The following is a 13947-nucleotide window of genomic DNA, read 5'->3' as shown; positions in this document are numbered from 1 at the left end:
CCCAACTGGGTACCTACCCGGGCCAGGACCATAGGGGGGGCCAGGGGCCCGGCCCCCCGCCGGGATCATGCTCTTCATCCACTTGGCTTCAGCTGGGTGATTAAAGCGGAGGAAGGTGGACTGACCCAGGCACAACATGCAGCCTGCAGAGAAAGCACACGCTCAGAGGGGCAGGGCAGGGCTGAGGCAGCCTTTAGCCCGCAGCACCTGCAGGCTCACCCAGGCTCTGAAGAGCCATCCCCACCTGCACTCCCAGCGGCCACATGGTCCACCCCTGACTCAGCCCGTGCCTGAGGCCCCAGCCTGGCTCCACAGCACACGGCCGAATGGAAACAGCACTGGCTTCTAAGTCCCAGTCCTAAATTTTTTTCATTACCACCTGTGAGATCTTTGGGGAAGGTCACTTCACCTCCCTGAGTCTAATTCTCTCAGCAGAAAAATGAGAACAATACCACTGACTTGCAGAGTTAAGAGACAGTGTATGTCAGTGCTCTGTCAACGGATAAGGTTCTCCAGAGAACACAGACCCTCACATGCCCCCACCCAACATGGACTCATGATCCACCTATCTGCCACTTGGGTGGAAGGGTCAGTTCAAGAGGCGGCAACTTCTAGGATCACAAACAAGCTCTGAGATAGGAAATGGGGAAACACACCATAGATCCGTCAGATGCACCGGCCACCCTTTCTGACCATCGAGAGAGACTGCTACCCTCTCTCCCTCTGTCGAAGCATTCTGTGGCCTGACATTGTCCCGCTCCGTGGACTCTCCTGCAGTGTAGCCAAGCCTAGGCCAATGGGCCCAGCCTCAGCCAAGCACATTCCCAGGCAGTAGACACAAGCCCAGTCCTGCCCAGGAAGTGCGAGTGCGTGGAAGGGGGAGGGCATAGGGGAGTCAGAAAACATAGCCAGGGGCACTGGGAGTGTGCATGGCAACAGGTGTGCCCACAGCACCTAACCCTGACTGGCAGAGTTCCTCTTCCCGCCACACCAGGGGCTGGAGCGCTTCTGCCTAAGATGCTCTGTTGGGAGAAGCCAGAGACCTGGAGCTCTCTACCACCCACCCTTCCAATCTGTCCACATCCTTGGCCCCTGGCCCCAGGCTCCTGTCTACCCAATCTGCTGCCACTTGGCACCCCAAGCTTCATGCCAGTCTGAGCTAAGACTGGCAGGGAATTCTACATTCCTGGACGCTGAGCCAGTTCAACTCAGGCAGGCCACAGGGGCATGGGGCATCCCGGGCCATGTGGGGTACCTTGGCGGGCCCCCACACTGAGAAGCTCAGCAGTCTGTCAGGGGGATCCTAGGTATTGCCATGGATGGGGGGCTAGCAGGCTGAGAAGCCCACAGCAGATAACACAGTAGACAAAACCGCCCACTTCGCTGGTATACCCACAGGCCCTCCCAGGCGGGGGGGCACAAACAATTCTAAAGGCTGATGGGTGGTTAGAAAAGGAGGGAGCCTTCCCTGCCAAGCCACCAATCAGAGGAGCTGATCACAGAGTAATTATAACCGGAATAAATATTAGCCAGCCACACCGTCCACCTAATTACAACCACAGCTGTTTCAGACAGAACCCTGCCATTCCCATCCCCCTCCTTCCAGCCATTTAACAAGCTAATTAATGATGAGTTCGCAGGGTCTAGACAGACCCACTCAACCCTGGGTTGACTGGGGGGTGGGTGGGGGCAGAGTGGGGCAGCTCAGGAGCCTGACCACACAGTCCAGACTGGGAAGGACTGGGGAGTCTGGGTGGATTCCAGCCCATCAGTGCCAGGCCCACCCAAGGAGGCTTCAGGCAGGTAGGGACCCTAAGCCCTGGCTCCTCTAGCTGTGAGTCCCCTGCCCCTCCTCTGCCCCTCACCCTCCTCTATACAAGGGGTGTGGCAATGCTGCCTCCCGGGCTATAAATAGGTGATGCCAGGCAGCAGAGCTGGATCTGTATTAATAGAGCAGGCAGCAGGGCAGCAGGACTGATTGTAGCCCAGCTCCTGCCCAAATTAACTTTCTATTTGCACTCAGGGGCCCCAGGCATTACCCCTACTCTTGTCCCGTTTCCCCAGGGGCCTGGTCAGCCTGTTTCTGGGAAGAAACCTTCTCTCTGCTCACTCCTGCCCTGCTCTGCCAAAGGTCAGCCCATGCTGGAAACCCCAGAACCCCTCCTCATCCAGGCAAAGTTGCGTTCCTGTCCCCCCTCCGCAAAGGGGCTCAGGGCCCAGCTGCATGCAGGTGGGTAAAGGAGCTGCACATCTGGAGGGGAAGAAAGCCGGCCAGAGAGAGGGTGGGTCCTTTCTCTGAGAGATGCACCCTGCACACAAACACACCTACACACTCAGAAACACACAGACACACTCAGAGACAGCAGACAGGCTCACACACTCAGAGCAACAGTCAACTGCCCTGCTGGCCACACAAACAGAATGAACTGGCCGAAAGGAGGCTGGGTGTGGGGAAGACCAGAGAAAGGGCCTTGGCCCCTTCCATCAGAGACCCCTCTTCGCCGTAAGACAGGCTCCCCTAGTCCTAACCAGGAACCCTCTACGCCATGGAGAGGCAGGTCCCACGGAGGCGACCACCGAGCGCGGGGTTGGGAAAGATGAAGCCTGCCCCGCTGAGGAGTGGCCCCGATCCCAGACGCCCCACTTGGATATGTTCAGGGCTCGCTCTCTCTGTGTCTCTCTCTCTCTCTCTCACACACACACACACACCCGAGTCTCGAAGCCTCAGGCTCCCAAAGTGGGGCTGGGGACCCGATCCCCCTCCTGGCATGCCTCCCCACCCCCTCGACGCCCCTCCCAGCCGGAGCTGCTCCTCGCCGGGCTGCCGGGGCTGCGGCGGCCGGGGGCCTGAGGACTCACCACCGAATTCGGACCTCCGCACGGCTCGCCCCCGCTAGCCCCGGCCCTGCAGGTCCCCGGCCCGCCCCGGGCCTTTGAGGGGGCGGGCCGACCTCCCGCCGCCGGCTCCCGGCTCGGAGCGGCGAGGCAGCGAGGCGGCGAGCAGCCACCAATGCCCGGGGAGGGGCGGGCCTGCCACCGGCGGCGGGGGAAGGGAGCCAGGAGGGAGGGACAAAGGAGAGGAGGAGGGGAAGAGGAAGTGATGGAGCCGCGGAGGGGAGCGGGATGGAGGGCGCGGGGCGGGGCGCGGCGGGGCACGCGCCCACGGAGCCCGCCGGGGTCCCGCAGCCCGGGGCAGGGGCAGGAGTGCGGCAGGGAGGGAGCGTTCGCGAGAGAGGACAGAGAAGGAAAGGGGAGGGACAGACCCAGAGGCCAGAGCGTGAGGAGCCAGGAGGCAGAAGTGAGCAGATGCGGGGGTCTCACTGAGAGCCCGAGGCGCCGGGAAGGGGCCAGGCCAGCCCCCAGCTCAGCGTGGGCAGGCTGGCCTCGGCTCCACGTATTAGAGAGACGTCTCAAGCCCGTCAATCCCAAAGGAAATCAACCATGAATGAATATTCATTGGCAGGACTGATGCTGAAGCTCCAGTACTCTGGCCACCTGATGTGAAGAGCTGACTCCCTGGAAAAGACCCCGATGCTGGGAAAGGCTGTGGGCAGGAGGAGAAGGAGGCGACAGAGTATGAGATGGTTGGATGGCATCATCGACTGGATGGACATGAGTTTGAGCAGACTCCGGGAGACAGTGAAGGACAGGGAATTTTGGCGTGCTGCAGACTGAGGGGTCACGGTCGGACATGACTGAGCGACTGAACAACAATATATTAGAGAGAAGAGTGAAAGTCCCAGGAATCCAGCCAGGTCACTGGGTCCAGCTCTGGCCCTCAGTCTACCACTGTGACAAGTGGGAGTTCAGGCCGAGGCTGTGCTCTGGGAACAGTCTTGAGTCTAGCTCCTGTCTACCCTATACACTTCTTCCTCTGCCCCACCCCCATCCCCGACCCCCACTCCCCACACTGTCGGCAGTTCACCTCACCGAATGACCCAAACTGGACCCAGGCACTGCCTCTTCCAAGCCAGCCCATTTCCTTGGGTTCCAGAAGCCAACTCACCCCTTTCCAGCCACAACCAAGTGTGCAAAGAGCTCACCCACCCCCAAGGAGGTACCTATCCATCTGGAAAGAGTGCCACCCACCCCTGGAGCCCCTGGGACCATGCTGAGGTTCTGGGCCAGGCAAGTAACCACCACCCAGCCTCAGTCCCAGAAAATTCCTCACATTCCAGGACCTGGCCTCTGGACACCAGAACCTTAAGGGACACGCTGTGTTCTCTCAGATGTCCTCTGTACACTCAGAGCTCACACACCCCCACACATTTTCTCTCAAATACACACCAACACCTGCTCAGCCAGACACCACTCAACTGTGCACGCTCTGTCTGAATCACACAGAACACCCCAGTTAATGTGTCTCATACACGTTTATGCTCCAGCACACAACCCCTCAGGCACCAGTCCTTCTCTTGGTTCCACACTCACTCAGGCATAGCCTTCCACTCAGTCTTGGAGAGACTCTGAAATCAAAAGTCCACCTCCTGGGACTTGCCTGGGTTCAGTCCCTGGTCAGGAAACTGTATTCCACATGCAGCAACTAAAACCTGGAGTAGCCACATAGATAAATATTTTAAAAATACTTTTATTTGTTTGACTCACCAGGTGTTAGTTGCAGCACACCAGATCTAGGTCCCTGACCAGGGATCACACCCCAGACCCCTACATTGGGAGCAGAGAGTTTTAGCCACCAGACCACGAGGGAAGTCCCAATAAAGAAATATTTTTAAAAAGCCATTTCCTTCCATAACTTAAAAAAAAAGTCAACCTCCTTAGAGAAACAATCAAACAAGTTTTCCACCCTCGCTGAACACCTACCCACACTGCCATACTACATGCACACTCACACACGCATGCACGCACATGCACGCACACACTCACATGTGCACAGGCAGTTCATTCCCCTTCTGAAGGAAAAAGGAAAACCATATAGGGTCAAATGCAAAATAGGGGGAGGCTTAAAAAAAAAACCTCCTCAGGAAATGTGATTCATCGGTTTGGAAACTGTGACGGCCAGCTGGACAGACCCAGACAGACACAGAGGACACTGCCAGGGGGAAACAGGGCAGGAGGCAGGCACACAGAAGTGGGGAGCTAGGAGCTTTTGCTTTTTCTCTCCCTCCTTTGAGCTTTATTAGTTGAGATCTTTATCAGTCTCATCACAGAGGACAGTCTGTGGGAGGCTTCCCTCCTATTTCACGGAAGGACTAACTGACAGCTGGGTGGAAGAGGAAGCGGTTCATTGTCCTGGATCCCAGAGGGAGGCAGCTGTATTACTCAGGAATCCTGGCTCCCAGAAGCCCCTACCCACCAGCAAGGAGCCTGGGGAGCGAAGGAGACTCGGAGGAGGCTCAGAGGCAGGGGCTGGCAGTGAATGGCTCCGAGAGGGTAGGGGACCTTCTGTCTAGACAGCCTGGGCCCCGCGCTGCGTGGCTTTCTGGGTCCTTCCCTACTGGGTCCCCTCCCGGATCTTTCATGTGGTCTGGCACTGTGGTCTCAGGGTGGGGCAGCCTTGACCCAGATTGAGATTCCTCCTCATTTCCTTGGTCGTCTTCCCAGCTCTGTAGAGAGAGGGCCGCCTGGGATGTCCCAAGGTACCTGGGGACAAGACTGGAAGCAGGATCTTCCTGGTTCCCTCCCGTCAGGGCCCCATGGCCAGAGCTTTCACTCAAGTTGGCCTTGGCATCTGTTTTCTGCTTGCTTCTCCCCCACCCCGCCCCTGGCCCAGACATATTCCCGCTCAAAGAGCCTGTCACTGCCACTCTGCTCGTTATGACGTGTGCCTCTCCAAGTTGCCTATGGCTGGGCACAGTGCCCAGAATGATGCAGCCAGGGACCGGCCCAGCCAGAGAGGGCTCCTTGTTATTTCTAGGGTAGTCCTCTGGTTTTTCAGAGGGCCGCCCCCTCCTCCCCCGACCAAGGCTGGCTCAGGGAACAAGACAGGGAAAATGGGTCTCTTGCACATATGCCCACAGATAGGCCAGTGGTCAGTGAGTTCTCCTATCTTCACGGAGCACACCCGTGGACAGTTTGGTACCACCAGCCCTGAGTTCACCCTGCCTCCCACTTGAACACTCTGATCCATAAACACAGGGAAAGACACAAACACAGAGATACACAAATCCAGAGTCACAAACACATCCGGAGATACATAAACACACTCCAGTTACACAGTTACAGAGATAGCACTTGCACCCCCGAGCCACCCAGTTTCCAGGGAAACGCACTCCCAAGAATGTCCGGAGTGGGGCCAGGCAGGGCTGGGCTTGGTGCCTTGCTCCAGAGATGAGACAAGGAAACCCTCAGCTCCTGGAGCCCAGGGGAGGGGTAGTGCTGGGGAGAAGAACACCCGTTCCTTTGTGCCTCTGCCTACCCCTCCCCAGGCTGCCAGGCTTCAGAGACAGGCTAGCCTAGACAAGGCGGCTATGGGGTGGGAGGCAGGGAAAGGGAAGGGGGTTTAGGGTCAGGAGAGAGTGGGAGGGTACATACTTGGCAGGGTGGGCTTCTGGCTGGGGAAGAGTTGAGGGTCACTTGGGCCACAGGAAATGCCTGAGAATTCCATCTCAGCCCAGCCCCTCCCTCTTCCCACGAAGCTAAGTGCTGCCCTGGAAAGACTGGGCGGAAGAGACCTGCAGAGCATGGGTTCCTCCACCCTGCTCACAACACACAAGGGCAGAGCGTTCTTGCCCAGGAACATGAGGGATTTGGGGGTGGGCTCTTTCTCCAGCCTTCTCTGAACTTTGCCCCTGCCTCTCCTTGCTGCTCTGCTGTCTCACTCTCATGTACCCAAATCTTGGGGAAGACGCTGTCTTTGAAATGGAAGAGGACAGTCTGCAGCCAGATGGCAGCACAGCCAAAGCGCCAGTTTGGGGGGGGGGGTGGAGTCAGATAAGAGGGAGAGATAACAGGCCCTCTGGAAGAGTCGAGGGTCTGTTTGCTGCTGCTGATGGAGTCAGCTGTCCCCTCATATCACACACCCCAGGGCAGGTCTTCTGGGTCAGCCTTGAAGGAAGAGACCCCAAGGGGTGTGAAGAGCAGGAGAGAGGGAAACAGTGGAGTGGGATTTCCACTGCCAAGGAGCTTCTTGCCAGTAAGAGGTGTAGGTGTGCTTGGTGGCTCAGACATGTATGACTCTTTGCGACCCTGTGGACTGTAGCCCAGCAAGCTTCTCCGTGCATGGGATTTCTCAGGCAAGAATACTAGAATGGGCTGCCATTTCCTCCTCCAGGGGATCTTCCTGACCCAGGGATGGAACCCACGTCTCCGGTGTCTCTTGCATTGGCAGGCAGATATTTTTTACCATTGAGCCATCTGGGAAGCCGAGTAAGAGGTAAGAGTCCCCAGAAAACACTGCCAGGACATTGGTCCTCCTACTTAGAGCCAGGCTTAGCCCAAAGCTCCCGTCCTTTATGGCTATCCAAGCCCACTTTTCACATCCCCCTAATATGATGCTTCACTGTATACACTGATGCCCAGGGCAAATACACCTGGTCTATCAGAGTGCTACCTGGGCCAAGCCCTTCCTTACCTGCCTCGTCACCACAGTAACTGGAGGCCCAGTTTTTAGAGCTCTCGTATACCACACAGAGACCTGTTCCTTTGGGAAACAGGGTGGTAAAGACATTCCTGACCCAGATGCTGTTGTCAACAGTGTTTTAATTGGAGTGAGCATGTCCTCGGATTTTTTTGCCCTTGTCCCATCCCCATTGTCCTGCTCTTCCAACCTCAATGGCTTTTTAGAACACCTCCCTCTTGACATTGTGGAACCATACCATTGTTCCCCTTGTTGCTCCTCCAGCTCTTCTCACCTAACAACCATTAGCAACCGCTGTACAGCTCCCCGTGTCCTCCAGAGCAGGCAGTGGAACCTCTTCTCTCTCTTCCCACTACGGTGTGAGAGGTAGGGTGGGACGACCAGAGAAAAGCCGATCTAGATGCTGGCGGGGGTTTTGAAACGCACCTGATCCAGATGCACCTGAGCACCCCACCCCCAACTTGGCCACTCAGGCAGTTACCATGGCAACCAAAACAGCAGGCTTCCCCTGCACCTGTCACGCACGAGCTTTTAAACAGAGGCTCCCTGCCTTCAGAGCTGTCAGACCTTACCCTGAGTGAGCCGAGTAGGCTGCCGGACCGGGAGCCCATCAATAGTGCAGGCATTGCCGCAGGGGTAGAGGGTGAGGGTGCCCCGCAGGTTCTCGATGTAGCAGTGCTCTGGAGCCAGGCCTGGGCCCTGCAGTGAGATGTCCCTGGCTGCAGAGCCAATCACGGTCCTCCCTGAAGACAGGAGGCAACTGTCAAAGTCCGGTCCAGGCTGCAGAGGCAGGGAGGGGCTGGGAGGGCCACGGTGGGACTCGACTGCCACCTCCTACTCTGGGGAGAATCACCGCCTGCCCCATGGGGCCCCTGAGTCTGGTGGAGACAGTGAGGGGTTTAAGCCCTTCTCGGCCCCAGAAACAGGAAGGCCCAAAGGACACCGAGGATCCGCAAACTTAGTAGGAGCTTCTTCTGCAGAAGTCCCTCGGTCCCTCCAGGCTCTCCTCCCCAGGACCTTTCTCTCCTTCCCTATCCTCCCCCATCTTTTCTTCCAGCTCTCCCTCCCCACTCCTCTCCCTCCCTTCTGCCACCTGCAGCCCTTGCCCTCCTCACACCCCCTCTCTCCTGGCCCCTGGAGGGAGAGAGCTCCTGGACTGGTATTTGGAGAATGTGGGGAATGTGGTATCACCCGGGCAACAAGTGCAGCCAGGAGAGGAGACAGGAAGGGCAGAAGCTGCAAGGCGGAGGGGGCTGTGCCAGGGCCTGACTCGGAGGTGTGCCCCATGCCCATCTTGCCCATCTCTCCAGCTCCACCAGCACCTTCTCCCTGGCTAGATATGGCCCTGGAGCAGAGCCACACTGGTTGCCAAGAGCCATGAGCTCTCCTATTTCAGGGCTCTCCTCCTGATTTCTAAGCTGATCTTTAATCCTGGTCATGGAGCCAGAATTAGTCTGGGGAGGCACAGACAAGGGAAGCAAGCTAGGGGGCGGGGTTGGGATGGGGTGGGCATTGTGACATGGCCTCCTATTTGGGGGAGGTGAACACTGCCAGCAGGTAGCAAGAGGGGCCCCCGCATGCCTGGATTTCCAAGCAGGAATGTCTGTAAGGATGGAGGGGTGGCAAGTGGGATGCACCCCAGACTCACCTTCCTCCAGTGGCAGAAGGGTAATGGCTGTGCTGAGCCGCCCGCTGCCCAGGCTCACCAGATGGGGTTTGTCCGTCTGCACTTTCAGCCCTTTGCCTGTTTCGATCAGGTCCAAGGGTCCTTTCTGCAGGTGGTGGAGGTAGGGGATGAGCATCATGAGAGAGTCCAGGCTGGCACCTTACCACCCTAGTCCCAGTCACATCAGCATTCTCTCCAGCACCTGCCCTCTCTAAAGGGCTCTGTAGGTATTGAAAGGTTTAGCACAAAATCTTGTGCAGAGCAGTATTCCGTTAAATTGTAATTAGACCTGAATCTAGGCCACTAACTCATCCCACTGGATTTATCTCAAGTCTTGGTTTAACTGCCCCTTTTGTCTATTAGGACAGAAACAAGGAGAAAGTAAGGAGAACTGGGAGGTGCTTGCTAAGAGTTGGGGGGGATTTGCTATAGAGGGGACCAATCAAGACTTATCCCTGTAGACTTGTCCATGGCAATCCACTTGGCCACGGCTTGCCCCTGTTAAACTGAATTACAAGAGAGGGCAGGGAGGAAGCAGATAAACAGCTCCAAGTTAATCTGTAAACCACTTCCTGACTTTCAAAGGGTATTTTCTGGGTGAACCAATTAACCTAATTCAGCTAAAGACTTAGCTGTGGGGACCTGGGAATGAGCATGGAGGTAGTGTGGCTCTCATTCTTGAGCTGGGACCACAGAGAGGGAGAGGAGCTGACCTGTCCCCACCAGACCTCCCTCTTGCCCCATGGCCCCGACCTTTCTCACCTGCACCAGGCCCGGGGTCTTACATCCAGGGCCCACCTGGTTCCTATTGAGAGTGTCCATGTTCCTGGGGCCCCAGAGCTCCTGTGGACACAGCAGAAAACAGGTGAGGCAGGGATGCCAGAGCAGAAAGGGGCAAGGAGTGGGTTCTGTAGCAGCGTTTTCAGGGCGGGGGCAATGGCACCATGGCTCGCAGCAAGCTCCTGCTGAGGAGACCTGGAGGCAGTTCAGGAGCTTGGAGGTCGATGGGGGCCGTGGAGGGGGGAAGGGGGGCAGTGCCACGTCTTCAGCCACAACACAGGTCAGTGTGGATGCTACCCCACCACACCAGCCCTGACCCCTCCCCTGAAAAGTCCTATAGGGCCCAGACCGTATGCTGGTCTCTCTTGCCTCTGACAGCCAGGACCCAGGCCTTGGCAGTTGAGGACCCTCGGGCATCTGAAGCCACAAGAAGGTGGGGTAAATCTACCTTAGAGAGGAAAGCTAGCTCAAGATGGCGCCTCCAGGGACACTGGTAGACAGGGGACCCCAGGCAGGTGGCAGGGCTGAGTGGGCACTCTTCCACAGCCTTTTCTTTCCCCAGGGGTCTCAGAAGGATGTTTTCTTAAAGGAGACATGAGGGGGAAATGCCACGATTCCTGCCATCTCTGTCTCAATTCCTGCATCCTCTCCTCCCCAGAAAGCATCTTAACCCCCCCTCCTCCACAATCAGGAAAAATAAAAAATAAAAACCCCCAGTGGTGACTAACACTGAGAATATAGGACTCTTGGGTTCTCAACCTAATTTGGTACCGTAGGGAGCTGAGGTCCTAAGAACCAGAGGTAAAATAGACTCCAGAGCTCCAGAGCCTTCCCCTGCGTGGATCACAGTTTTGGTACCTGAGAACTGTGAGGAAGGAGCTCTGTGTACTAATATGTGCCTACGTGCCCATCCCTTGGCCAGCTCACTGAGGTGAGAAACTTCCTACTGACTGCTCAAATGTTACTGGGGAAGCTGAAGAGAGTGTGACCAAAGGGAGGGAGGGAGACCCAGGAAGGCAGGCTTCCCTTCCACTTTCTCTTCCAGCCATCTTCTAAGACACTGGGAGAGGAAGTGGGGGCAGGAGCCAGCACTCCAAGGAGTGTCTGACCCTGGCAGTGGGGCCCAAAGGCCTTAGCAATAGTGTTACTAATTTTACCCTCCCAGCTTCCACCCTTCCGGATCTGGACTGCATCGTCTCCGTCACCATTTCCACCCAAGCTGGAGGAAGAGAAGCTGGAACAGGGCCTGAGGCCCACCCCAAGTCTGCCTGGGAAGAAGGAAGGCAAAGGCCGTTAACCTACACCAAGGCTCAAGCCGGCCTGGCACCTCCCCAAGGAGATCTGGCCAGGGGGAGGAATTTCCAGGGACAAAGATGGCTGTACTGCTTCTTTCAACTCAGGGAAGTCCTTCAGCTTTCTGAGGGAGGAGAGGCAAGAGAGTGGGTTAGGGATATAAGTGTATATAAAAGAGGGTAAGAAAAAACAATGAACAATGGTGAAGGAAAGGCATCACTGGGTAACAGAAAGAGCTTTAGACTGGGATGCAAGAGCCTTAAATTCTAATTTTGACTTTCTTATTTATTAGCTGAGAGACCTTGGACATGTTATTTAACTTCTCTGAGTGTCAATTCGTTCCCTATAAAACTGGAATAATGATTTATATTTAAAAAGAAGATTGTCTGGATTACTGCTTGCCTGGGGCCAGGTGTGGAATGGGTGAACCCATTAGACCTGTCAGAGGGACCATCTAATGGGCTATAAATGGGCAGATTTGGGGGGCATGATAGAAACGTTCTAAAACTTGTGATGATGGTTTGCCCAGATCTGTAAATACATTAAAAATCATTGAATGTATACTTAAGTGAATTTATGGTATGAACATCACACCTCAATAAAACTACTAGTTAGTTGTTTTTTTTTAAGATGAATGTCTTAGAGATTCAGAAAGTGAAAGCTGCTCAGTCCTGTTGGACTCTTTGCAACCCAATGGACTATACAGTCCATGGAATTCTCCAGGCAAGAATACTGGAGTGGGTGAAGTGAAGTGAAATGAGGTCACTCAGTCGTGTCCCACGACTCTTTGCGACCCCATAGACTGTAGCCTACCAGGCTTCTCCATCCATTGGATTTTCCAAGCAAGAGTACTGGAGTGGGTTGCCATTTCCTTCTCCAGGGGATCTTCCCGACCCAGGGATGGAACCCAGGTCTCCAGAATCGCATGCGGATTCCTTACCAGCTGAGCTACAAGGAAAGCCCTAGAGATTCAGGTATTATATCAAATGACACTCTGTGAAGTGCAAAGCACTGTAAATATGCCAATTACTAGTATGAGCTTCCTGAACTTAAGTCACTTCACTTTTCTGGGCTTCAGTTTCTTCATCTGTCAAGTTTGTCATCATCACTCTGAGGGAGCAATGAGTGTGTTCATTTATTTACACCAAGGATTTCAAGTGGCGATAAAGCCTGTAAAGGAATGAGGTAGATGGGGGGAAAAGAGTGATTGGAGGAGAGGAGAGAAGAGAGTAAGGTGGAAGAACAGGAAGAGATAAGGAGAGAGGTGTAGGGAGAGACGGAGAAGATAAGAAAAGGTGTAGAGACAGGGAGGCGCGAGGCCGTGGCTCCAGGTCCGAAACTCAATCCAGGTGGAGTGGAGATACACCAGACCAAGGCGTTCCAGCCCGCGGGCGGTGCTCTGACCCAAGGGCTGCACCGCGGCCCGGAGAGCCGCCATCGGGGGGCGCCCTCTCTTTCCGCCGCTCACCGGCGGGCGGAGCCAAGCAGGCTGCGCCGGGGCGCCCCCCAGCGGCCCCAGCGGCCGACCTGCTTCCGTCCCACCGGGCTGCCCACTGCCCGGGGCTGTAATTATACCCGGCCGACTCACCCCTCCGACCTCCGCCGCTGTCCCGGGAAACCCCGCCCGCCCGCTGCCAAAAAAAGGCCCCTGCGGTGCGTGTCCGGCTCTCTGGGAGGAGGGCCTGGGGAAGCGCCGCCGTCAGCCCCGACTCTCGGTAGAAGTCTCCCACTGCGAGCTGAGACGTCCAAGCGCCTCCTCGGGCTCAAGGTGGCAGAGGCCTGGGTGTCTAGAGAGTCCCTTGTAGACGAGGCCGGGGCTCCGGCAGGTGACCCCGCGCCGGGCCCTGCGGCCTTCCGGCCCAGCGCGAACGCCCGGGCATCCAGGCCACCGGGGATCCCCTGCCCTACCTGGACCCCAGCTCTCTGACCGCGTGGGGCTCCCAGAGACCGCTTCAGAGGACTCGGTCGGTCCCTTAACGAGGGGCGCGGGAGGCCCTGGCGAGCGACTGGAAAGGTCCAGAACCAACAGGGATTGGAGGAAGTCCAGCCTCCAAATCGGGCCCCAGAAGAAAGGCCGGAGGCCGGCCCAGGAGCGAGAACGGTCCCCTGCAGCCCAGGCGTCGCACGGCCCAAGAGCGAAGCCGAGTTGGGATCGTTTCGGCGCGCGTCTGCCTTAGAGCAAGGGCCGCTGGCAGAGGAAGGGGCTGGGAAGGGAAGGAAACTGAGGCCGGGAGCCCAGCGGGCGCGGGGCTGGAGCCGGGCAGGGGCCGGACGTAGGGGAAAGGACGCAGAGAACTTGACAGTCGCTCAGTCGTGTCCGATTCTGCGATCCCATGGACTGTAGCCCGTCAGGCTCCTCTGTCTACAGGACTTTCTAGGCAAGAATACTGGAGTGGGTTTCCATTTCTTCCTCCAGGGGATCTTCCCGACCCGGGATCGAACCCGCGTCTCTTACATCTCTTGCATTGGCAGGCAGGTTCTTTACCACTAGCGCCACCTGGGAGGCCCTCAGAGAACTTTAGGAGATGGAAAATCGGGGGTCTGCGGAGGGGTGGGGCGGGAGGGAAGATTAAGGGTTTGGAGAGGAAAAATAAAAGAGGGAGACTGAAGAGTGAGGGAAAAGGAGGGCTGCGGAAAGAAGACTGAGGGCAGAGGGTGGGGAGGAGGGGAA

The 13947-nt window shown here is 56.6% G+C and overlaps 1 protein-coding gene and 1 long non-coding RNA gene across 17 annotated transcripts in view; one reads left to right on the top strand and one right to left on the bottom strand.

Annotated features, from left to right (window-relative positions):
* PHLDB1 (pleckstrin homology like domain family B member 1) overlaps positions 1–13947 on the bottom strand; it is a 48862-nt gene that overhangs the window by 32961 nt on the left and 1954 nt on the right. For 14 of the 16 annotated variants that reach the window (XM_027979260.2, XM_042232702.1, XM_027979262.2 and 11 more), the window contains exons 2-5: positions 9966–10046; positions 9186–9309; positions 8110–8280; positions 18–143 (exon numbers count right to left, since the gene is read on the bottom strand). In XM_027979260.2, the coding sequence (XP_027835061.2) occupies positions 18–143; positions 8110–8280; positions 9186–9309; positions 9966–10025 (481 nt within the window). In that variant the 5' untranslated portion in view covers positions 10026–10046. Of the gene's footprint in view, positions 1–17; positions 144–2859; positions 3013–8109; positions 8281–9185; positions 9310–9965; positions 10047–11285; positions 12912–13947 lie in introns of those variants that run through there. The other 2 variants (XM_060399739.1, XM_042232705.1) reach the window with 2 other exon arrangements.
* On the top strand, positions 5014–11656 carry LOC132657862 (uncharacterized). Its single transcript, XR_009596597.1, has 3 exons — positions 5014–5391; positions 7232–7333; positions 11149–11656. It is a non-coding gene; the product is annotated as an uncharacterized LOC132657862 (long non-coding RNA).

The sequence above is a fragment of the Ovis aries genome, chromosome 15, assembly GCF_016772045.2.
Source record: "Ovis aries strain OAR_USU_Benz2616 breed Rambouillet chromosome 15, ARS-UI_Ramb_v3.0, whole genome shotgun sequence".
Classification (NCBI taxonomy): Eukaryota; Metazoa; Chordata; class Mammalia; order Artiodactyla; family Bovidae; genus Ovis; species Ovis aries.
Note: the sequence above shows the minus strand (reverse complement) of the source record. Positions and strands in the feature narration are given on the sequence as shown.